Source organism: Ambystoma mexicanum, chromosome 8, assembly GCF_040938575.1.
Source record: "Ambystoma mexicanum isolate Mex_15411 chromosome 8, UKY_AmexF1_1, whole genome shotgun sequence".
NCBI lineage: Eukaryota > Metazoa > Chordata > Amphibia > Caudata > Ambystomatidae > Ambystoma > Ambystoma mexicanum.
In genome coordinates, this window is record NC_090929.1 from 1,647,644,821 (window position 1) to 1,647,672,074 (window position 27,254).

The 27,254-nt window shown below is 41.7% G+C and overlaps 1 protein-coding gene across 1 annotated transcript in view; it reads right to left on the bottom strand.

The window, feature by feature from the left end:
• Nucleotides 1–1,863: 1,863 nt before the first annotated feature.
• The window catches only part of KCNK18 (potassium two pore domain channel subfamily K member 18), a 173,695-nt gene continuing 148,304 nt past the window's right edge, over nt 1,864–27,254 (bottom strand). The window contains exon 3 of the mRNA XM_069611913.1: nt 1,864–10,310. Within this exon, the coding sequence (XP_069468014.1) occupies nt 9,463–10,310 (848 nt within the window). The 3' untranslated portion in view covers nt 1,864–9,462. The remainder of the gene's footprint in view (nt 10,311–27,254) is intronic.

Here is a 27,254-nt window from a genome sequence, read left to right on the forward strand (position 1 = left end):
ACCAAAGAAGTCATGAGAGGCGATGCCTGTCTGGAAGGATTCAAGTTCTGGATTGGACCAAATAAAACATATATGGCCCACATTACAAAATGGATTGGTGCAATCTGGCCCCAACATGGGTGGTCCTGGAACAATCTGTGACCGAATCACCCCTTAGTTCTTTGCCTCATATTTTGGCAACAACCCTGGAAAAATTGGGCCATCTGCTATCATCGATCAAGGCGACATTATACTGTTGGAGCAAAGAACTAAGAGGCAAAGAAATTGCCCCTGGTTTGGGCCCATTATCACCCATACTTAACTGACACTTCACTGTGGGACTTACAGAAAGGGTTGTTATGCTTGAACATGAGAGGGACTAAAACACATTTCTCAATTCTATAAGGCGGCTTCACCCTTAACATTTTTCGAATGCAAAGAAACATTCTCGATTTCAGAGTTTGAGAGGTTCCAGCATTAGCAAATGAGACATTGGTTGGTCTACCTGCGGATTAAAGAGGTGGCTCTATGAACCCCCAGGTCTCTCGAACCTAGCTCCTTGGAAGGGATGTCTCAAGGGTGTATTTCCAAAGTATATAAGATACTGAGAAACGATATGTTAGTAATAAAGCTGAAATATATGACTACTTGGGAGACATTGTTGAAGACCTCATGTGGCTGGACCTACGGGCTCGTAATTACCCATCGTCTAGATGTGTTACAAACAGGGAGTATATGTTTAAGTTAACATATCAGTGTTATTACCGACGCGAGATTATACAAATTCAAACATAGCCTAGATTCGGCCTCCTGGCGCATATGTGGCCTCAGAAGCTCTTATTTTCACACGCGGTGGGACTGCCCGATTGCCCGGGCCTTTTGGAAGCAAATCGTAACAGTCATCAAGGATATAATGGGAGTGCAAAGGCCCATGGACCCATTGGCGGTTCTGTTCAATGATCTACTTGAGGAGATAAACTCAAATTCAGGTTCCTCTGCAAAGTTAATTACCCACCTGTTGGTAGCAGCCAAAATCATGATAGCCCGATGTTGGAAATCAGAGGAAGGGCCAATTCTAATCATGTGGTGGTCTAAGGCGTGGAAGGTACTTGTCGCAGAAAAGGTTATAGCTTCCATGAATAACCAACTCTACAGGTATCCAGCAGAGACACATAAACCAATTCTAATTACAAACCTTTTACAAAACTGAACAGCTCCAACAGAGTTTAAATATGGTAAGAATATGAGAGGGTTGTAGGAGGGTGGGGGAAGCTTGGAGGCATGGGCCTGGTCTGATCATTGTCATAGGTGTTCGGTGCCACTGTTATTGAGACTGTGATGCCACAGCCAATTTGGTTATTTAAAAAGTTGGTAAAGAAATTCATAATTCTGTTAACTACATAGGTTTGCTTTTGTTGCTGACAACAGCTTGGGCATCCTTTTTTTAGACCATGTTGATATGTGAGTATATGTTCACAGTATGAGTGTTTGTGTGTGCATGAAATAGGTGTGTATTTGTAATTGAGACAGTGGGGTTTGGGTTGGTGTCAGTGTGCACATATACATTTGTTTGTGCATGTGGTAGGTGTGTGTGTGGCTGTCTTGGGATGTGTTATAACTGTGTATAAGACACTATGTGGAAACACCCACCTCTGTTCACCATTTGTTGATGGGAGAATGCAGGGGAGTTCTCTTTGGGAAGTTGACAGTAAACTGGCAAAAGGAAGTAGCATGCTGGTGCAGACACCCCATATGCATTCTGTGTTCAGAGATCTGAAATTCTGTAATTTTGCTTCAAGTTATTATTGCCACAACCAGGTTTGGTAACGGAAGAACATAACTGGAACAGCTGTTTTTTGAAATACCATTTCCTACACAAGAAGCTTCATTTTAATCTTTACTCGGGTAACTTCATTTGTAATATTTTCCATTGTTGTTTTTCCCTCTTCATTCGGGGAATGTTTAACAGTTGTGCAATACAAAAGTATAATATGAGGCAGTCAATCAACAAGGCCCTGTAACTAAAATGTCAGTGAAAAAAAGGTAAAATGGCAATAACTGTAGAAAAAGTTTGCAATTCTTGGTTTATGAAGAAAAACACATTCTGCGATGTACTACATTCCATTTGTATGTTAAAGTGCACATGCAGAATTTGGTGACAAGTACAAATAAAACCTATTACAAGATTCATTGTATGAACCAACCATCTGAATCCTTATAAATATTACAATAGCATGTACTTATTTTTATTCAGAAAAAAACATCTGCAGATTCGAAAAATTCCAATGTCATTCATATAGCATATCATCATGCAGACATGTTCTCTCACACCTACTTTCTTTAATCTCAAAATTCCAAGATGGAAGATGTCCCTTTTGAGTAAACCTTCTACGTAAACTTTAGGTCCAATAGAAAATCAGTGTCTGTAAACCTGACGTGGTTTGCGCTTGCAAACAGCCGTAAACACATGTTGGCAGTCTTTGTTGACTATTGTTGGAAGAGTCTCACCAACATCAAGATTATAGCTCAAGCCAAACTTTTTCTACAATATATTAGAGCAGTTTTTAGTAATGTCGCTGACCTTCTGCTCAAGTTGGACTGCCGAGAATTCTGACATCGAAGCGTTCCTCTCCGTTTTCTTGTTCCTCAATTTTCTCTTTTATGAAGGAGCACATTTCCTCAAGGGGACCAGCCTACATTGTCAGCAGGGTGGCCATATCAGATGTCAGGAAGAGGGCAGTTTAGGAGGTGCAGTTTTGTGTCTGGCTCACATAGTCCCATTTCCAGAATTTCAGGAACAGTTCAACAAAGGTTGTTCTTTTTAGACCAGACCAACCATTACATAGTAGTGATTTTTAAAAGAACGGAATACGTGTTCTTTTGTGTGGCCCTGAGTTTCTGAGAAACAGTGCTTCATGCAAAAGCATGTTTGTATGCGTTTCCATGTTCTCTTGCCTTTTTTTCCAAAATATTAACAAATTACTGCAGTAGCATTTTTTTAAAAAAAGAAAGCAAACGAACGTCGTCTACATGATTCAACTGCAATGAACCTGGTCAGGTGCAGAGGAGATCTTTGCAAGCTTGGAACCAGGAAAAAGGTCAATTACAATAAATGTGGCACGGGAACATTGTTATAGAACAAGATATAACAGTCAACGTAAGGTTGCCTTCATAAATTCTTATGGAATCTGAAATCTAAAATGAATTCTTACTGTCATCTAAGTAGTTCTTTTTTATTTATCTGCTTTGTTAAGTCAATATTAGGCGTTAATGAAAAGATGCCGATGAACTAGCTGTAATCAAAAAGTGGTTGCATTACTAATTTAAAGTACTATTCTTTTGAAAGCCACATTCCCTAAAACGAGAGAGAAGCCCCCACATGCACAGTGGGACAGCGACGTGCAGTACAGTTCAGCATATATTCTCTTACAGGACTACAGCACAAGTTTGATTCATTTTCCATCTCCTATGCCCAGGATGTATGACAGCAGGGATTGATACGGATTAATGTGTGGGAGAGCTGGCCACGTGCTGACCCACCATGAGAGATGTAGTGGGGGTGAAGCAAGGCTCGTGTCTTCAGTGCAGGTGTACAGGTCACAACCATAGTGTTAAAGGTCTGCCAAATAAAACAGGAATGTTTGGGGCAGAGAAGTCTGAATATTTGACCCCTTGAAGGGGGGGGGGTCGCGTATAGGGTTATAAAGGTTTGCCTCATCTAGTTTTTTATACTCACAGTATCGGGGGACAGTGCACGACTAGAAGTGACGAGGATAGCGTTTTGATAGCAAACACAACTCATTTTGCTTCATCACTATTCCACTGGTTTAGGGTAACACCAAATGTGCATGCACTTGTGTCCATTGTAATGTACGTACTCCATTTATGATTACAAGATTGTAGGCATGGTGCATCAGTGATGCATAACTGAATGTGTTTAGAGTTCTTTCTCTAGTCAGTTGACTAGACATACTCTGCTCCTTTCTTGAGCAGTTGGTGCATGGATGTGTTGCACACAAAGAAAGAAAGTACTAAATTGGTGTAATATTCTGCGAGACCAAGGAGCTAACTGACCTCCTCCTTCTTGGAAGGTTCAGGTGCTTCATTGGTGGCCTTCAGGAGATCAACCTTTCCCTTAATTCCCATGGTGGTCATGGTGTATCTGAGGTATTCCACTGTCTATGATCTGCAAATGCATTTCTCTCCCTCTTTGGTCTTACTCCTGCCTCTTGTAATTTATGGAGTATGTTGTTCAAGGGTTACTCATGATTGGACAAGTTATTTCCGTAAATTAGTATGTCTTCTTGGAAGTATAGCCCATTGCCAGCTCCGCTTAGCACCTCATCCAGGAGACTCTGAAATACTGAAAATGCTTTGAGATGCCTGGACGACATGTGTAGACATCTCTCGTGGCATGTGTCATGCATGCTCAGTTTGGAGTAAGTACTTGCATCATGAGAACAAGTTCTGTCATGCTCAGTAATGAATGGGTGTCTGTCACAATCTCTTAATTTCCACTGCGAAGGTCGATACATACCTTTAATTTGTTCAATGTTGTTTTTTTACTCAAAACCACTAGGCTGAGCCATTCGGATGTTTCAATATTTCCTTGACTTTGTATTTTCTGAACTTGTGCCAGTGTTGCTTGACGAGCTCTAGTTGGCACTGGGCAGACGTTATACGTGTGGCGTCAAGCTTTAGTATGATGCCACCTGCATAGCTTTTGTTACAGCCCAGGTCTTCTCAAAATAACTTCTATATTCATGAAACAGGTAAGACTTGCAGTACGCCATCTCAATGAGGTTTGAGATCTAGTTTTGGTTGGTTGATTCAACCTAGTACAGTTAACCCATGTCTGGTGAAGTGTGTCTCTGTGTTCACCTTTCTTCCCAAATATTCTAAGCAGCGTGTCTTGTAACCTAGGCATTCAATGCTGAAGCCTCCCTGTTCTCCTGGTTCTTCTTCCACACATGTACTTTCTCTTGCCTGGCCATTGGCTTGTATGTATTAATAGATACAATGGTCAGGTCAGACCTTGAGTCAGCCATTATTTCAGTCTCTATAACATCTATGCTCATGTCACAGTGTCGCCTGGACCTTCTCCTGCATGTGCAGTTGGCCACGAGTACTGTTCGGGTCTCCTCTTCGGAAGAACTTTATTCACTTCCGGGGGCATGGCACGCCAATGCCTGCAATCATTTTGTTTTTCTGCCTACACACTATAGGACAATGACCCCCTTTGCTACAGACAGTGCAGATTTAGTGTTTGGCTGGACGTCAAGGATCATCGGCTAAATGTCACTGTGGCATCTACGGCATCTCATACCTTCATATGGTGCACGTGGGTCTTTCTCTGGGCACCCGTTCTCATTATTTCCCATGTTTATCTTTCATTTGAAGGGTGTTCATTGCTGCCGAGCTCAGTGTATTTACTTGTTCCCTTATTCTATATGCGGCTTCTGCTGTTCTTGCTATCTGTGTGGATTTGGCTAATGACAACTCGCTCTCTAATAATTACTTGTGTTTTTAATTGTAGATGTGTTATCAGTATGCTTCTGACCAGGTCTTCTGTCCTTTTGCCAATATTGGACATTGCTGCTAACTCATGAAGCCCTATGGGGTAGTCACCTACATGTTTTACCCCCAACCTCACGTGTAGAGCTGGATGCAATGAAGTCAGGGATGTCATTTCACCAAATGCCAGGGGTAGCGGACGTGACATCACACAACAATAGACCTATGATGACATCAAAGGAAGTGATGTCATTTGACCCCACCCCCAAGGGGCATCACAGGAAGAGATGGAACACAACCTTTCACCCCTTGACGAAACACGAAGGTGCAAGGGAGTCCACAGGGGTGGCAAGGGAGAGACCTGACGACCTCTAAATGACGTCGCTGAATGAAGTGAAATATTTGATTTGTTTTTAAATCTGGTAGCCATCCCGCCCTCGCTTCTGCACACACATTGTCTATATCTGGCACAGCTGCACAAGGGACGGGTCCATGGTGGCAAATATTCTTTGGCCTTCTACGCCGAGTGCATGGTCTTTTTCCTTGATGCAACCTACGCTTTAGCCTCAATGGCTTCAGAATGTGATTCAAAAAGAGGTGTCCAGGGAATGGACTGTTTACCTGGTCAGGGGAAGGTGGGGGTGGCAAGGTCGCTCCTTGCATAGGGGTCCAACAGGTTGTAAAGGTATCCAGTTGTGGTGATGTGACTGGGGCAATAGACACTTGACAATGGTGATCATGTCGCCTGTTCCTATATTCACCTCAATACGAGCGTTCTCTCTAATGCAGCTTATTCATCAAAGTGGAAGAAGTGCAGGATGCAGAAGAGATGCACCTTGCATTGTGCGGCGCGCCTGTGACCTGCTGCGCTTTCATGTATGCGCAGGGCGTCCCAAACCAGTTCAATATCCATTGAACTCTTGATACACCCATTGGAGTCTAGATACACCCATTGGAGACTAGATACACCCATTGGAGTCTAGATAGACCCACTGGAATCTAGATACACCCATTGGGAACTAGATACACCCACTGGACTCTAGGTGCACCCATTGGAGTCTAGCTACACCCATTGGACTCTAGATATACCCACTGCAATCTGGATACACACACTGGAATATGGATACACCCACTGAACCCTAGATGGAGTCTAGATACACCCATTGGAAACTATGTACACCGACTGGACTTTAGACGGACCCATTAGAACCTAGATGCACCCATCGGTCTCTAGAGGCACCGATTGGACTCTAGATATACCCAGTGGAATCTAGATACACCAAACTGGACTCTAGATGCACCCATTGGAATCTAGATACACCCATTGGAGTCTAGATATACCCACTGGAATCGATACACCAACTGGACTTGATACACCCACTGGAATCTAGATACACCCACTGGAGTCTAGATGCACCCATTGTTATGTTATACAAATTTATAGAGCGCACAAATGCCCGAAGGCACACTGGCGCTAATGTGAACAGAGAAAGCTTATCAGCCAGATTTAGAACACAAGTGTTTTTAGCAGATGTCAAAAAACAAGTTGGTCAACCATCATGCGCAATACCAGAAGAAAGCGTTCCATGCCTTCACTGCAACAACTGAAATGGCGCATCCGCCCATGCGCGCCAGTCTAAAGCGGAGGACCACAACGAGAAATGAAGATTGAGAATGGAGAGACCAATTAGGGACATAACGGGCAAATTTGTCCTGGATGTATTCCAGGCCCAGGCCATTGAAGGCACAGTGCACCGTGCACAAGAACTTAACCAAAATCCTCTTTTCCACCTGGAGCCAGTGGAGCTGCCTAAGTACTGGAGTCATATGGGTGACAAAAGAGGGCTATAAGATAGCTCTGGCAGCAGCATTCTGCAAAAGCTGAAGGCGATGGACTAAGTAGCATGGCTGGGCTAGATACATCAAATTGCAGTAATCTAAGCCACTCATAACAAGCGCAGCAACCACTGTGGCCTTGCATTTTTCAGGCCAATAAGGGAAGACTTTCCTAAGTATAGACAATTTAAAGTTTCCACTCTTAGATACTGCTGCCACCTGCCCATCCATAGCAAGGGAGGAAGAAATAATGACCCCAGATTCTTCACCGATAAAACAGGTATCGGGAGAGGACTGAGAGAAGCAGGCCAACAGTCATTAGGCCAGAAGAAAAGAGGCGAGGTATAGTACCAGCACCTCAGTCTTACTGCCATTTAGTTGGACGTCATCCATTCCCCTACATCCTGAAGACACATCCTAAACCGACTGGCCGTCTCAGCCTGATTAAAATCAAGACGGATAAGGATTTGTGTATTGTCGCCATAGGAATAATAGCAGAAGCCATGGGAGTGTATGAGGGACAGAAGAAACCTAACATAGAGATTAAACAGAATAGGGGAGAGGGCAGATCCCTGCAGAACACCTCGGGAAAGTGACATGAACTGGACTGATAAGGGGGAAGTGAAACCGATAGTGACTCTAGGTATACCCAGAGGAGTCTAGAAACACCCATTGGACTCTAGATACACACATTGAACTCTAGATGCACCCATTGGAATCTAGATACACCCACTGGACACTAGATGCACCAATTGGAATCTAGATACACCCTCTCACTTGCATGATAACTGACCGGCAGGCGACTGGCTCATGAACAAAGTTAGACTTTAGTCATATTTTGCAGCATGTCAGAAGTGCGACTAAGGCTCTCTGCAAAATAGCAGAAGTTATAATCTTTAGTTGACAAACGTTGAATATTTAAAAGGGGTGGGCACTGGAGAAATGGAATAGCACCAACACTTATGGTGCACAAAGAGTAGAAGGAGGCAGGGAGATGGTCAGGGTAATAATGGAGATTAGAAAGGCATTCAAGTGGCTACTTTACATGGGAAAATTGACAAAATAGATGGGAACCCAAGTATTTTGCGTCTATCACGCTCAAACAATTTCTGTAATTCAGGTGTGCATCTGAGTGTACACCAATGCACATCTGTAACTCACTTCAATGCTCACCGCACTGATGCGCAATGCACTGATGCACAATGCAAACTCAGTCTCAGAGTGCGAATGATTGGCCAGTGGGTAACATGCTAGCTGTCTACAAAAGAGTGAAAAATATATAAATAAGTACAATAAATAAATTCAAATAAATGCAATCATCAAATGATATGTGGCAGAGAACGTCTTAAATTGTGTTTGTCATGGCTTAGTTATGCATTTAAACATGCAATCATATTAAGGTTGTAAACACCTCCAGATGGAGGCTAAGCCTTTTTCCAGCTTGTTATTACAGTACGGAGCTTGGCAATACTTAGGATTATCGTAACCGGCTGTTCTCTCAGGAATGGCCGGACAGTGCAAGGCGGTATCCCAACTGGATCTTTAGTCCAAACTAGGGATGGAACGGAAAATCAACATAAGTGGCCTCTGGCACCAGAGGATCAAGCACTCCCCTTCCACCAACACCTCAATCCACTTTATTCTCTAACTCAGCGGAGGACATTTTCGGCAGCATGACGCTTCACCTTCAGTAAAGTCGCTCCATCAGTCGAAATAGAAGCGTGACTTGAGCAGAGTAAATCCCTGCTGTGTCCAGTTCTTTTACACTAAGCTGGTTCTGCATCTAATAGTCCTTGCAGCATTTGGAGCCCATGTACTCTTGAGTCCATGGCAATATAATGACTGCAGTCAGAAATCTTAACAGTATGTTATTCTAAAATGCTACATGTAATGAACCTAAAACTCAAACCTGCAACATTTTATAAAACCAGATCATGAACGCCCATTGAACAGTGTTCCCACTGCCAGTCACAATAACGGAAGGCTTTGCAGAAACATTGTCTAGTAGATAACAAACCAATATTTGGCATGGTGATATCAATAACCCACTAAAGAAGACCGTGCAGGCCAGCGGACCACTCAACATTTTCTGTTATTGGAAGACAAGTCCCTGTAGGATGCAGTATAAAGTGCCTACACGTTGCTGTACTTGCGAGCCTTCCCCCCGCTGATGCATGAAATGCTCTGCTTGTAGCAGCCCACTAGCCTGTCCTGGCCCAGCTTGAAGGCCATAACCATGATGGCCATGCCGATGACCGTGTACACAGAAAGACCCAGGAAGTAGTTGGGATGATTGGGGAAAATATCACCAAAGCCGATCGTGGTCAGCGTGATGAAGCAGAAATAAAAAGCATCCACGTAGTTCCAGTCCTTCTCCCAGATGAGGAGGATGGAGGCACCACATAGGGTGTAGGCCACCACAATGAAGGCAATCAGACAAATTGGCACGTTGAGCTTGTTGAGTTCCTTCCCGATCTTGTCAAAATCCTCTATTGCATGCTGGACCTGGGGTATTTGGTCCAGCTCCGGGCATGAGCGACATCGAGCTAATTTCAGGTTATGAATGGTCAACAGTTTCAGCCTCTGCTGGGCAACAATCTTTTCAAATATATCTTTGTTCCTGAGGATGGCAGATTTCTGTTTCATTAACGTTTTAGTCTTCATCACTTCAGTGATGTTTAAAGGCTCTTTGAAGACCACGACTTGTCGGTTCAATGGGAGCACCTGTTCTGGCTTGGCCGTTGTGTCCTTGCGTTTGGCGATTCGATAAGAAGAAAATCGTTTGGACAAATTAGAAGATGGTTGTCCGGGCCCTTTTCGAGAACAAAACTTTTGCACTGTACCATAGCACTTTGAAAGTATGGCAGCCAGGAGGTCTCCCAAGTCGGCCAGCAGCAGTAACATCAAAGGAATGCCCACTCCAGCATATGCGATGCATGCAAACTTCCCACCGTCTGTCACCGGCGATATATGGCCATAGCCTAGAGAAGCAAAAGACACACAAAATAAATGATAAATCACAGTGACATAAGAAGAGCCCACACTGGAACATGTTTATAATCAATAAGCTGTGAATAAAAACATGAGATCTAAAAATGAACAATACACTGTAACATAGCATTGGAATAAAATAAGCTAGTGGGCCTAGACACTGAGCTGCTTGTTGAAATTCTTACGCTTGACAGAAGAGGTGGCTTTTGAGTTATTGTATGTTTTGGTGTAGAGGAGTGGCCCCTTCAGGCCCATTTGTGATGGGCATTAACTTTTCAGTGCCCTATAGATATAGAAACATGAACTAAAAAAGCAAGGCTTACCTACATAACCACTGCCAACCGACCCCCCACAACAAATGTCCCAGTACCACAACCAGATAAACATTTTGTTAAAATTCCAAACATGGTAAAGTATTAAGCAAAGATGTTGCATCTTTTCCAATACATATATATTGTATTCTTTATTGGTATTTAGCTATGCAGCTAGTTGAATATTCTCCATGTATTAAAGAGGATAAACATGTATATAACTTGAATGCTAGTGCTAAGACACCTGTGAGACAGCAGGAAGAGTTATGCAAATGTCAGCACAAGAAGATTCAATGATGAAGCTCATTCCCTCCATTAAATAAATGCTTAGGGCAATCATTTCAGAGAGCTCACAAATTATCAGAATTCTGGGAAACTGACTAAAATGAATGCATTAAAGAAAACACAGGGGCACAGGTTGTTTAGCAAATAAAACAATGCCACATATTAAGAGTGTGCAAGGGGCAAGAAAATAGACGTTTACTTATGGTGAATGGATTGTTAAGCTTTATTTCCCTTTTAAATTAGCATTTGGGGTGACAGTGTACATTCAATTGTTCTAAAGGTTAAGGCCCTTCCCATGATCTAAATAGCGGTGAAGTAGACAACCAGTGTTGTTTCTGCTTGAGGGAGGAATGGGAAGACATGGTGAGGATGTTGTCATTGGAAATTGTTCCTATTAATCACCAGGCACATTTGTTGTGTGGGCTATTAGGTGGCTCTAAAAGCCTTACTGTAAAGCCAAAACGATTGTCATTATCATAAGAACTTCAAATATGGGCTTTGAATGAGGGTCTACAATGCTTTTCCAATGGAGATTATATTTGAGGAGGTATAAAAGTTGTAATTCCTCCCATTCCGTGCCTCTAGCCAATGTAATTCCTACGGCTAATCCCAGCCATTCCTGTCCATCTCGGAATGCTTTGATTTTGTGTGAGCTCTTCCATGGAGGCAGCCATCTTGGATGACTGTCTCTAAAGAAGCTCTCTGGAAACAAGCCGGCCATCTTTGATTGTTTCATGATTAATGCATGCCCCTTAAACAGAGATTGTTCACAGCTTCCTATACATTTTTCAATGCCAATTGCATATTACTTATGTTAAGTACTGTATTATGATAATAATGGGCGATCACAGTCTTCATGCTCAGAAACACCCTGACAATTTACCAATAGTGAACGCGAGTTGCCCACTTTCTCCTCCACCCCTTTGCATGGTTGGCATTATGCAGGTAAATAAACATGTGCATTCTTCAGTTAAGCACTGGTTGCTTCTGTGTCTTTAAACTAAGTCCGGCCCTCGGAAGGCAATTACTCTGTGCCAGGACAACATGGCGGCTCAATGCAGAGTGCCTTACAGCAACCGCTATTGTTTCCTGATTGGCCACGCCCAGTGTCACATATGCATATGAATAAAAAAGCAGCCATTTTCATTAGGATTACCCTATTAGCATTAAGAGATTATTTTTTAATTTAATTGTAAGAAAATGTGCTTAAAGGAGATTACTCATTACTTGACTGACTTCTTATTGTATCTGCATTATCATATTGACGCCTTTATGTAGCAAGCGTCGGTGAAAACATAAAATAAGGAAACCAGTGGATTTGGAACATTCATGATTTTGCAGAATTCAGAGGTGCAATATCCGTACACGGCATCTTTGGGGAAGTTAAATCAATATTCTGATTGGAAGAGGTAACACTTTCTGTCCATCTTGCAGGAACCTCTGGTGTCCCCATTAGTTACTAATTACTGGCAACAAACAGGTATGTTCCTCTGGTCTTGGAGAGTGGGTCCGCATTGAGATGATAAAACTTCCTAATGGGGGGATTGTAATTAATGACATTGTTAACCCAGCCCCTGCTCATCAACTTGGTTATAAGGCAGTCCTGCTGGAAGTGCCCCTGCATGGCTGTGGTCGGCTCCAGCTTGAAGAAGCATCCATGCTTCTTGTGTAGCTGTCGGTGCCCGCAGGAAGCTCCTGTGTCAGTGCCACCTGCCACTATGTGCGACTGCTCATAGCAAATGTTTGTTGGTGCTGTCTTGGTGCACATTCGTGTGAGTGCTGTCTGGCTAATCCCAATGTGCCTGTGTGCGTGGGTACTGTCGGGGTGTCATGTGAGCACCTTGCTTTCTCTGTGCTGTCAGGGCATGCTCTCGCTGTGCTGTATGAGCCTGTTGGGACCTTTTTTTAATTGCTGGCAGGGCCTGCTAGAAACAATTCAGTGTAAAGGGGGCCCGCTGTTTACTGAAGGTGGGGTCTGGGCGGGTGTGTCCCTGTGCACTGCTTATGCCCACTGCCTATGCCAGCTCCCCCACACTGCAGACTAGTCTGGCAGACCGCAAACACTCCTGTTGCTCCTTCACCATTGAACGCATTTTGGGATTGGACAAGGATCCTGCTCCAGCCATGAGATCCTACATGCCATTGGGAGGAAATGGTTAAAAAGTTACTTGTGGTGAGATGACAACTGGAGTTGGGCATAAGAGGGCTCCCGTGATACACACACACACACGCATATATATATTCCATGAACATAATTTGTTAAGGGGATGTTATGGTTAAGTTGCAGTAATAAAAACCTCAGTAAATTCAGTAAAAAAAAAAAAGTGTTAAAAGGATGTTATGGTTACAAGTAAAATCGAAAAAAAACCTGAAATTTGCCAGTTATGGTAAACTAAGCAACCATAACTCGCCCCACCACCGTGCACTGCTAAGACTAACACCCAGGACATCAAAGATGACATCACAAATATCATTGATGACATCTCTGATTTTTCTTCCTATAGCAGGATGCCACGTCCCACTGTAGGAAGGACAATCCTTTTCCAAGACAGCCAACATGGAAAGAGAAGGCGGGGCTCCGTACACACCCCCTCTTCCCTTGCCATGGCAGCCTTTCAAACCTATCCTTCCTTTGAATAACTTAACCACATAGCCGGTCCAAGGTAGACATTGCCACTTTAAAACCACTTTTCGCCCTCAGCGGTAATGGCCAGTAGCCAGATTGTCCACGTCATGACCTTATGCCATGACCCAGACAACCTGGCTACTGCCCATTGCCACAGGCTATACCTCAGTCACCAAAGGTATATGACTATTTTTTGTACCTACATTATTACACTTGTCAAAAAATAAAACACAGGCACATTTGCAAAACCATGCTTTAATGTCCTTTCCAATGCTCCTCACGAGTTTGCTCGAAATCCGCCCATGTTTTATTTTTTAAAAAGTGTCAAAATGTATGTACATACAATAGTCATATAACTTAGCCCCCACTTGACAAAATCCATTTAGTCTTTACACAAATATTGAAGGTTGGGTCTATAATCTTTCTCAAAACATGTGTCCACATTTGTCAATTAGCACCAAAGTTATAAGCCATCTAAAAATGTTCAGACCCCCGCTCTAATTTCTCCCCCTCTTGAGAAAATCCCACCAAACTTTAGAAAACCATTTATATCTAGATCCAAAATCATTTTGCCAAATGTTGTGCAGATTCGTCAAATGACACCACATTTATATGCCTTTACAATATTTTGGGAGCCCCACCATTTAATTTTGCCCCCTCTTGACAGAATCCCACAAAATGTTGCAAAACTATTCAGGATTAGTTATAGAATGAAATTGCAAAATTACATGCAGTTTCGTTGAGTGGCGCAAAAGTTATAAGCCATCCAAAAACTGCTTTTCCACAACCCTGTAATGCGGAAATAGGTACACATGTCCTAGGACATCTGAAGTGTCCACGAACACCACAGAACTGCCCGAGGACATTTGGAGTGTTTGCAGATTTTCAGGGGGTGAAACAACCCGTTTTTGGGTTTCTTATGGTCCTATCCAATCCAATCTTCATCCCCCCACCTCTCCAGAGATTGTTGAGTTTGACAAGCTGTTTTTTTTTTTAAACGCACTGTTTGCAGACCCTAAAAATGTCTGCGAATCCAAGATGGCGGGCGTTTCAGGAAAACCAATGTATTTCACGTTTTCTCACCACCCACTCAGCGGCCGCGTCCCGATGTCCGCGGACTACGCAAAAGTCAGCTAATTTTCTGACCAATCAGAGGCCAGTCCACGGACAGCACAGCCAATCAGAGGACAGTCCGCAGACCAAACAGGGAAGTGAGTCTGCGGAGCGGACACAGATATCTCTAATTGTTTTGCCTTACGTTTTGGTAATTTAAAAAATAAACTACTGTATGGATTTACACCAAATTGACAAAAGCACGCTTTCAGGGCCAAGCCGCTGCTCCTGCTGCAAATTTTGTGAAAATCCATCCGGCGGTTTGGGCTGTATGCGTGAGCAAAGTTTTTTCCCATTCAGTCTATGGGAAAAAAATAAATTTTGGGACCCCCTCTATAACTTTGCACCCCCTTAATCAAACCATCAAACCTCACCAAACTTTGCATAGAAATTCAGAGTGGGCCATATACTTTTTTTGCAAAGTTTGGTGAGGATTCGTCTAGGGAGAGCAAAGTTACAAGCCGCCCAAAAAGTGCTCTTCTTATTGGTCTAGCAACTTAACCACAACTACATGGCCGCTACCACAGGGCATGTAATATATATATATTTTACACAGCCACGTCAGTGGCTGTGTAGTTATGGTTAAGTTGCTGTTTCCATAGGAAGAGCACTTTTTGGGCGGCTTATAACTTTCGCTCCCCCTGGACAAATCTTCACCAAACTTTGCAAAAGAAGTATATGGGCTGTGGGATGTTTTTACCCATGCATACAAGCCCTACCATAAAACTGTGCAGTACTGGCATGGAAAACATCATGATGGCCAGAACTCCCCAGAGAGTGCACAGGGAAAACATGAAGAATAGGCTGCCACCCATTTTTGCCTATGTTGTGAGCACAGGAGGGCACTGCCTAAAACCACCATTGGGCTACACACACAGTAGCCTGAAACCATTGGGAATGGCAATGCTGATTGCCAAAAAGCAACTCAGAACTGTGGGGAATTCATTTTCTTAATCCCAAAAATGGTTGCATTACCAGTACTCATCACTATCAGAAAGACGGCGTTTTAAAACCACCAGACTTTTGTGTAAAACTGAACAAATTAAACAAAACCAGACCAAGGAACGACTTGCTAAGAGGTGGATACAATGTAAAACTATATTCTGAAATGACTTGAAGGAAGTAATTATTTAATGTATATGTAAAAATTGTAAGTGATTTAAACTGGGAACAAAAAGTGACATTTAGCTGAAACCTGGCTTAATGAAACTGGATTCTTCCGGACAACTACCCCCGACAGGAGTTGAAACCTGCTCAGCCACTTGTCCCCTTGCCAAAAGGAGTTGTCACCTCTCTGATTAGATTGGGGGTGGAGCAGCTGGGGACTACAGGGAGTTGAACAAAGGCCTTTCCTGGACTCAGGCAAATGTTATATTGGGGGCGTCGTAAAATAGCTTCCTCTTGGGAGAAACTGGGGGGCAGCTGTGCCTCTGTGAACAAGCTGGCTTGGGGGAAGTGGATAAACCAGTTATTCCACCCTGTGATGGGGGAAGCCACACCCCTTTTTGACCAGGGCATAATTTTAAAAAGATAGATAACTCATAGTGCGGTCTTGTCAGAATTATTTAAGTAATATCATTATTTTTGTGATTTTTCTGTGAACATTTTGAGAGGCGTTAGGACCCTGTGGTGTATTCTGGGGGGTTGCTAGCGGAAAATAGGGTCTCACTCCAAATGTATGCATGTAAAAATCTGACACTTTATCATCTGTAACCCATATCCCTGGTGCACATTTGTGTAAAATCTGGAAAGGTTTAGAGGTCGTTATCTGGATGAAAAGGGGAGAATTCTGTCATCAGTGGACACGACATCGTACAAAGACAGGAATCGGATGGTTTGGTGCTACAGAAAATATGTTAACTGGACCTAGAATATTAGAAAAATGGTAAATAGATAAATATGTATTTGGGTCAGAAATAGATTTGTGTGCAATCTGACAAGGGGAGGTTCCTCTGACCATAAAACCTACAGCATCACTCTGACTCACATTTCCTTCCCCCAATCAAGGGAGAGAGGAGGAATTGGCCAATGATAAGTGAGAGGGGCAGGTTTAGTTATGACCAGGCACACACCCATTTTCAAAATACATAAAAAGAGACTGCTGGGACAGGTAGAGACATTCAATTCCATTTGCTGCGGAGCATGCTGACCGACGACTTCACATCCAGAGATCCAACACTTAGACTTCCAAGCTAAACAGAGACTACAGAACTTTGAACCAAGAAGGCCCACTGCAAGCAAAAGTATTTGTCAGCAGGCCTCAAAATCATTTGCAAACTATTCCACAGCCGGGCGAGCTGTCTGAATTCTTTTGCCAAGAACTCTTGCCAGTACCCAGAAAGCAGTGTTACATCCAGAATCCACTTGATCCAGACTGGAAAGCAGAGCAGTATCCAGAACCAGAGGCCGCTGAATCCAGAGAGGCTAGACCAGCAGAGCAGAGCTGACCCAGATCGCTGTGAGCAGAACCGGTGCCTGATTGACCCGCCGAGCAGACAGAACCGCAGCCGGACGTGTTGACCAGATCCGTGACGAGGCCTAGTTCAAATTTATATTGTGAGTACCTAGCAGAACTGTGCAGAACCAATCTCTTAGTTAAAATAATCTAATCCAAACTATTTTAACCTAAGTAGAACAGCCTCCTAGAAATCGTGTCATCTGTCATTTGTAAAGCTGCACAACTGTCACCTGTCAATTCTGAAGCTGCAAGCTGTCACCTGTCATTTTGAGTTTACTTTAAATCCGAAAAACAACCTTTATTTAATCGTCCGTATCTCTGGAACCGTTTGGGCTAGGAACGGAATTTAACTTTCATTTGAAAGCTTAGAATCTAAGCTTTCCAACAAGCCTAGAATCGACTTCCTATACTCCCTATACTTTTTCCGCAATCACGATTTACGCACTCGCGAAATTTACCGCGATTTGCGATTTTGGCTCAATTTCTCCACTTGTCAAAATAGCAGCTCCATTCTTTCTTTTGTTAAAATCCGTTGCAACTTGGTAATAACTCATAGAGCATTGCTAAAGTGAGCCTGACCTAATACCAACACGCATCTCCCACTCACCCTGAATCTCTAGAGGGAATTAAAATCAGTTGGCACATTTTCCCATCCATTGCCATCACATTTAAAAAGCATTTTGGGCCTGTGTTTCAAACTCTTACCTGTTTCCTCTAAGCTTGCTGGGGGGGAACTGAATTTCGTATTGTATTTGATTGCATTCCTGAGAACTGTGTGCTCCTCTTTCCATCTCCTTCCATTTCTTACATTGCATAGGGGTGGGGGGTGAATTGCCAGAGAAAAAGTGATTATCTTATCTTTTGCTAAAATCATATCAAGTATTTCTGTACTGCATTTCATTCCTCATTGCTTTTCCCTTGAAATCATAAAAGTATTTTTGTTACTTTATCCATCCTATACTAACTCCTCATTGATTGTAAGAAGTGTGCAAGTGCCAGATTACCCATTGTTGATCAACATCTTATTCTGAAGTGTGATATCAGTTATCAATTTATTTATAAAGTGTGATATATATATATATATATATATATATATATATATATTGTTTAAATTCTCAAATAAACCTTTTAATTTGCAAAACAAACCTACTTCTTGGCTCAGTGGGGTCAGGGAGATTCTAAGAGGGGGGTGTTATACAAGGGTGGTCATCCAGAGTACTGAACTAGACATAACAATACATTAATAAGGGTTTTCCTCAGCATCCCAGACTAGGCATTGACATGGCTGTAGTGTTGATTGAATATCGCTTACAGGGCCACTCTGAATTTCTTTGCAAAGTTTGGTGATGTTTGGTCCAGGGGGTGAAAAATTATAGGCAGGGTCCCAAAATGTCTTTTTTTCCCATAGACTGAATGGGGGAAAAACTTTGTGCACGCCTACAGCCGAAACCGCTGGATAGATTTTCACCATATTTGCAGCAGGAGCAGCAGATTGGTCCCAAAAGAGTGCTTTTGTAAATTTGGTGAAAATCTGTCCAGTAGTTTTCTTTAAAACGATCAAAAAGTAGGTCTGCAAAAATTAGTGATATCTATGTCCGCTCTGCGGTCACACTTCCTGTTCGCTCCGCGGACAAGAAATCGATTGTCTAATCCGTAGCGTCATGTCCGCAGACATGTGGCGCTTTCACTGATTGGTTGTGGAGCAGCGTGAAGTGTGTCCGATTTCTTCGCGGCCTCCGCCATCTTTTGTTCATGTTTTGGTGTACATGGACATCGCCGGTAACACATACAAAACAAGACACCAATGTACTTGTTATACTTATGAAATACTGTTTCCGAAGGTGAGCTTTACTTAGGTTGGGATGCAATGTAGCAGCGCAAACTCAAAAAGTGCTGTTTTCTTGCCACCAAATTCATACGGTAAAGTGGAAGTTGGTGCTCAATGTATGGGGACCAATGCCTGCGTTTGTGTTGTAATGTTTTCAGTTTAATATTGAAGTCGAAATGGCGTCCTATGTTTTCAAATCTGAGGCGGCCACCTGGAGTGTTTGATGGAAACAGTGATTTTGGAGGCATATGGGAGTAGCGGTTTTTAACATTGGATGCTCATATGTTGTTGCAAAGTGAGGATGTATTTGTGTTCTGAGCGAAGGTCAGTTCATTTGCTTTTTTGGTTGTGAGCTGAGTAAGCCCACGCATCCAAGTCAATCCATAAGGGGCTGTTGTTTTTTGACCTTGAGCAAAAGGGAAAGTTCAAAAGCTGTGCAAGGATTGAAAGCTTGGAAAAAAATACCATTTGATAAGGTTCTGTTTTAAAAACGTTTGTAAGGAACATGAAATATCAGTTCACGAAGATTCTTTGATACGAACATTTTGCTGTCTCACTTTGCCTAAAACAATGGAGGCTGTCAAGATGATGTAAGTTTCATTTTGACGACTACTCCGACTCATGTTTAAATTTTATATTTCCAAACACTAATTGTGACAATGTAACTGAAGTATTATCTTTTTGCGCAGTTGTAATTTCCCTCCAATAACAGAGAGTGAACATTGTTCGCGTTTGCAGGCTATGCGTTTGCAGGCTATGACTATAGTCACCCTTGTTCACCGTTATTTATTTTTCTTTCAAATGTTATGCTTGCCCAACATACCTTTGTGTATTACTTTGCACGTTCTTTTGGTCTTGTGTAACATGAAGACATGTAATTTTTTCTTGCTTGTCCATTCATGCTGCGTTCATAACTGAATTACCATCTTACTGTGTAGTTGCCCTTTTTTTAACCCTTACGGCGACTGCTGTTTTTCGGCATTTGTAGGGCGTCACTATATGTACCCATGGTGAACGCTAAAATTTCTTTAAAATGTCTCGTTTGTCGACTTCCATTTGTGTACTACTTTCCACAATCTTTGTGTCTGTTTTGGAATTTTTTCCTAAAGTTTGGGTATTGACACAGATTTTCTCTTATATTTTCCACCTAGCTACATCTTGCTGTACTGTGCGTGCCATGGTTTCCAGATGCCGAGTGACGGCTTCTTTCAACGGCAGATGCAACTGCTCATGACCGGCTGTCTGTCCAGTATCATGTTATGGACAGACAGCCGTATTATAATGTTAATACGTGGAATTAGCGAGTAGGAGTGACATGAGATCATTTATGGTGTTGTAAGGCAATGGTCATGGCGCCGTCTTGGAAATAACTGTGCAAACAAAGCGGGTGCTTTAACAGCAACGCATACTTTGTGTATGCAAAAATAACTGTGTGTGTCTCAGCATGAACATTTTCAATGTCGCCATTAGAACCATTGCAACAATTTAATTGGAAATGGGATTAGTCCGTTGGTCTCTGACAGTTGTTTGTTAAATAAAAGTACTGTACAAATTCTAAAATGTTAACGTTTTCTTTTAAAATCCTGTGTATCATTTCGAAATGTGAGGTACCACATTGTACGTCGCTGCATGTTTATTTGCAGGTTTTGTGTCACAGCACGTACTGTTGTTTTTTGGAGTCTGTCATGGAAAGCGAAGAGGGACAATGTATGTAACAACCGTTTTCTGATTATATTTTTAACTGTCTTGGCTGTTTGTCCATATGTAAGTACCAGGCGTGTCATCTCGCTACTTCTTTGAGTTTCCTTGACATCCTTCTGATCGAGTAGTAATGACAATCTGTCAAATTTTCGTGCCTTCAGATAAGCATGTTCTATTATTTGCTTAGGATAACATTACTTTCTGAATCCCCAGGCTGTCATCTTACTTTCTTTGTCATACATTTCGATCTTGGAGCAATTCCTTTGCAACCAAATAAATTCTCAATAAGGATTACTCCAAGTCAAATTGTTTGAATGTTCACTTTTGGCATGTAATGGGGTATTCACTCCAGTAGGTTTTCTGAACAGTTGACTCTTTAGTTTTCCATCTTCTATGAAAACCATTACATCTAGAACAATCACGTTTGTAGGACTGTGTGTCTCTGTGAACCTTAGATTGAAATCATTGATGTTTAAGTGTTTCACAAATTCTATCCATCCAGCAGAAGTCCCTTTCCATATAATGAATAGGTTGTCAATGTAGTGGTGCCACATTACAACCTTAATAATGAACCTCTCGTTTTCTTCTTTCCAGGCCCTATACTTCTCCCAGTAGCCCATCATTAGGTTGGCGTAAGAAGGAGCGAATGTGGTACCCATCGCCGTACCTTGTTTTTGTCTGAAATATTTCTGATCGAAAAGAAACACATTCTTTGTCAGACAAAGATGTATCCTTGCCAAGATCATCTCAGAATTTCTGGTATAATTCAGAGATCTAGTATTTAGATAGTATGCACAGGTCTTTATACCCTGCTCGTGTCTTATATAAGTATACAATGACACTAGGTCCATTGTAGCCAGAATGTAGTTGGGTTCACAAGGTAGCTCACTAGTTTTAAATAAAAAGTCCTTTGTATCCCTTAAATTAGATGGCAATGAGGATACAAATGGGAAAAGAGATTCATCTGTGTATTTTGACATATTTCCCAAAAGGAATCCTGTGAGTTTAACAATTGGTATACCTGGTGGTCTGCTGGTACATTTGTGGACTTTGGGAAGGAAATATACCGTAGGGACGGTTCAGTGTGGTTTGTAAAGAAATTTAATTTCTTGATCTTCCAACATTCCCTTTTCAGTCCATTCATTGAGAAAATCTTCTACTTTCAGCTCCAGATCTCTCATTGGATTTTCTATCAATTTTTCATAACAAGCCATGTCATTCAGCTGTCTATTGGCTTCGTAGATGTATTGATCTCTATCCACGAGTACGATATTACGGCCTTTGTCAGAGGTCTTGATGATACATTGTGGTAAGAGACTTAATTCTTTTAATGCTTTAGTGTGTTCAGTCAACATATTTGATTTGAACTTCTTAGCTTCTCTTAGACATATTTTCTTTACGTCATCAATGACAAGATTTTGAAAAGTCTCTATGGAGCTGCCTATCCTCATAGGTGGATTGAATTTTGATTTCACCTTCAATTTACTTGTTTTGTGCCATTCCATATTAATCTCCAGATCTTCTGGATTGGTCTCAATATCGTCAGAGGCAACTTCTTCGCCTTCTTGTAGGTACATTCATGTAGATAATGTGTTTAAACCTCTTTTGTTACTTCTGTCCTCCCCACTTGTCTTGTTTTAAACTTCTCTTTGGTCGGATTTATGGCAAAGAATTTGATTAATTTGATCTTACAAACATATTTGTGAAAATCAATTCTTTTTTGTGGATAGTCAAATTGAGGAGCTGGGCAAAAATTTAGACCAAGACTCAAAAGTTGTTTTTGAGCATCGGTAAGAGTATGTTTCGATAAATTGACTATGGCCATATTAGAGCTGGTTTGTAGAATCTTGTCTTCTACTTCCCAGAGTGCAACAATCTCCCTGAGATATTCTTTGCCAAGTTGTTTGCCCCTCTACCCTCTCCTACACACATATATATATATATATATATATATATTTAGTGAAAAAACTTTGTTAAAGGGACATGACATTTGTGATGTCATCTTTGAAGTCCTGGGTGTTAGTCTTAGCAGTGCATGGTGGTGGTGCAAGTTATGGTTGCTCAGCTTACCATAACTGGCACATTTCTGGGGGTTTTCGGTTTTACTTGTAACCATAACGTCCCTTTAAGAATGTTTTTTCACTGAATTTCATAGGTTTTTATTAGTGCAACTTAACCATAATGTCCCTTTAACAAAGTTTTTTCACTGACCTTTTAGATTTTTACCAGTTCACCCTTAATCCGCTACAGGTTCCTTATATTGTAGCATCTGCAGAGTCCACGGACAGTACAAATCTCTGCAGACAGAATGCAGCATTCACAAAGCCCAGAAGCACAGAGGAGAACAGAAAATGTTCTACCCGCTAACCAACAAACACATACACATAAATAAACATTACTCATATTTACTGCACCCAAATATACCTTTTTGTAGAAAGGATTACTTGAAAATGCAAACAATTTTATTTTATATATAATACAAAATATAATGGAATGCACCAACCATAAACCATAAGTGTACACCTCATATTACAACTTCAATACAACTGTTCATAGAGAGTGACATACACCAAGCGCTTATTCTAAAACAACCTCTCTGCAAAGAGTAAGTACACTGTATTTATTTCATTATTATTAGCATTGATATGTAAACATTCTTTAGAAGGAAAATGCACATTTTTTTTCATTTTGACAGAAATGGCAAAAACACTTGAATGGTTGGAGAACTTCCCAAAAGATTAAATGAGTGACGATATATAATTTGCATACACCTCACTCAAAATAATTTCTTTTTTACAGTACATAGTTTTCATGAAGAAACCACCCTCCAGTTTAATTATACACAATCCCAAGAATCACAAAGAGACCCCTATCCCGAGCTGTGCATAATCAAATCATGATCTTGTCGACAAAATGGGATGAAGTAATGATTTTAAAGAACTTTTACAATATGCGAAACATCATGTCATTAAAAATGTTCCCTATCACTGTCCTTCTTGCACCTGTCCCTTTTATCCTCAGCAATCATCCCCATCAAATTCAGAACATTTAAATCAATGAGGCTTTGGTGAAACTTCACTCCCTTCCTCCCCTCCACATTATTTTACAGAAATTCCTAATTCTCCTATTTATGTTTCCCATTCCGATACCCCATCCCTTTCATGAATAAATGTATTTTTGATACCATAAACTTTGTTGTATATTGTGTGATATTACTTTTTTTTTTAAAGCCCAATTATGGCGGTCTGTGGTGTCTGCACTCAAAATGGAGGTGCCCGGGACAGGCGCGGTGTCTGGACATGTCCATTCTCACAAGATGCAGATTTAATTAGTCTGCAGACAGTGAGCCTGTTCTACGGCCACCTATGCGCATGTGCCCTGCGATTCCCGCCCGATGGGTGTCAACAGACTGCCATCATGGCCGCGGATGTCGACGGACGTCATCATGTAACCACACATGTGCGGGCCAACGGCCTGTTAGTGGACATTTTCTGCGCTCTGCAGACAGTTTGAAAGCACATTTTCAGCTAATCTAGGGTGTTTGGTTCAAGCAGAAGCATTACCCTTCCACAGTTCCCAAACCCATTCACGATTAATCTGGCAGCTTTTTACAACTTTTCAAGCCATTTTGTGACTAGGTTGTCTTTGATAGCACGTCTGTCTGCGAACGGTTCCTCTGAAGGGACACACCCATTACTTTCACTCATCCTCAATCTGGCTATCCAGAAGAGAGCATCTTGAAGCACCTGCTTTGGAGATCATCTGCAATACTGCATCAATGGCATCTGATATCGCCATTCCTCCTTCCCAACCACGACCACCACCATCACCATTTGGAGGGCTTGAACAGGGGAACAGGTGTGGTGATACACCTCAAGGTGAAGAGGAAGATGAGGTGGAGGAAGTCCTTATCTCCAGCACCCAGAGTGAGTCCTGGGTGTAGCAATTTTTCATGAACATTGGGAATGTCCCGAAGGCTCGTGCAGCCAAGGTCAGATGCAATGAGTGCAAAGTTGTGCTCAGTCGCGGAAAACCCAGGTTGTATTCCTCCGGGACATCCTCCATGAGGTGCCACACCAAATCAAACCACCCGAGTGCTCTGAGGGGGGCGGTACCTTTCTCATGGAAAAGTAGGTTGACACCCTCTACCCCATCTTCAGACCACTATACTGCACATGTCAATAAAAGAAGTGATTGGTTTGAATATAACGATATTTCTGTTACTCCAAAACATAGGTTACCAGCAAATCTAACAAATATTTATCTAATAATCTTGCAACCCAAATTGAATCACTAAAGTATAGTACAATACACAGTTATAATACGCCAGCAGGTATCTAACTACTTTAAACATACCCTTCATTATAATGATAATGATGTGTTATTTATATAGTGCCTTAATCCAAAGCGTAAGCGTATCCACTTCAAATATGCAATCACAGACATGCTTGCACAGTACAGCCATAATACTACAATATTACTTGTAATATCCCATAGAGTTAGAATATGCCAACGTAATCTAACTACTTTAAACATACGGTTCATTACAACACACTTCAAACATGCCATCACACTTATACTTACAAAATACATCCTTAGTACTAGAATAATACTTTTAAAATCCAATAAAATGAGAATACGGCAACAGGTATCTAACTACTTTAACCAACCCTTCATTACGATACACTTCAAACGTCCAATAACACTTACACACATAACATATCCATAATACCACACATGTATTCTATAACATGCATATACTTTAAACCAAGTAAATGCCAGAAACTGTATGTAAATATAGTAGTTTTTTTTTTGATCCACTATGGATTTTCTTTCTCAATGACACAATGATTATGTAATGTTAATGCAACAACAGTGTACCGCACACACATGTTGTACCAAACACAGTAAATACAATGTACTATTTACGAGTGTCAGAAAAGATAATCTATTTACAATTGTATACAATTAAAGGTTTTAAAGTATGTTGTTTAACAAATTATACTGTTTTTTTTCACAGAATAACCACCACATATTCCAGCCTTTTTACCATATGCAACTAAGTATCCCCACCAAGCATTATACCTTTTTTTTCACAAACAACCAACCGCAGATTCCATAAGCAGTGTCCACAATTGTGGTAGAATTAGAAATACTGTATAAACTTCAATGATATCATTCAACCATATTACAAATGCTGTATACTGCCCCTAGAGTACCTACAATTACCTGCGGCCATGTCCCTTAGAATCTGTCCACTGGCCACCACCACAACAATTGTATTGAATAATATCATAAATATGCACAATACACCTTCAAATAACATGAATCACCCAAAACCCCCTGCCAATCCCTATGGTGTCGCAGACACATGCCCGTGTCAGAGGACACATGTTTGACAATTTTCACAGCCCCCAATAAGGCAGCGTACAGTAAAATTGACCTCTGACTCGTCTGCACCATCACAGCCTTTTTCACCTATACAAACCACTCCATCTTAACTTATTACTGTTCCATCTCAATTTATTTGCACTCCCCCACCCTTCTCAGACACTCTTTCCTTCACAAAATAATCCCAAATGTATCTTCTGGACTTTTTTCTCACCGCGATGTTTGCGGACAAAAACCATGGTCCATGGATTCAACATGGCAATTGTTAAAAAAAAATATGACGCAGCTCACGTTATCCAACAACCAATCAGCGTGCGTGTTTGATGTCTGCTAACACCACACTGCGCCCTTATCGGTGCAGTGATGTCCACAGACACAGATATCATTAATTTTGTTTTACCCACTTTTTGGCCATTTTTAATATAACTACTGGATGGATGGATACAAAATTTGCAAAAGCACGCTTTTGGGACCAAGCACCCGCTCCTCGCGCAAGTATGGTGAAAATCTGTCTAGCGGTTTGGGCTGTAGGCATGAGCAAACATTTGCTTCCACTATGTCTAAGAGGATTCTAAGCATTTTGGGACCCCCATATAACTTTTCCCACCATGGACGAATGTGTACCAAACTATGTAAAATCATTTGGAGGTTGCCAAATACTTTTTTTGCAAAGTTAATAGAGGATTCGTCAAATGGCACCAGAGTTGCAAGCCACCCAAAGGCTGCTCTTCCTATGAGTTGAGCAACTTAACCGTAACTACAGGGCCGCTACTGTAGCGGCCCTGTAGTTATGGATAAGTTGCTCAAACCATAGGAAGAGCAGTCTTTGGGTGGCAACCCGGGGCACTAATGGCCTTCATCCCCCGTTGCAGGGGCTGGAACGGGGGATAACTGTGCAGAGCCCTCATTATCCGCCCGTGCTTCGCTTGGGTCGATAGCTTGGGCTGCCAGGCCGTTATCCCCCATTCCGGTCTCTGGAACGGGGGATGAACGTCACATTATTCCCATTAGCATAACACAAAATGCTAATGGAAATGTTGGAAAATCTTATTGAGTCTATGCACTTTACTGAGAAATGTAAAGTGGATGGAGTCTATAAGATTTGTTTTTTAGTTCTATTATTTAACTGTGAAAGGTAGTTCCTAAAGGAACCTTTGTGTTCTTTTTTGTTTTTTGTTGTTTTTTGCAGGAGAGGTTCGAACGTAAGGTGGGCAGCGAAAT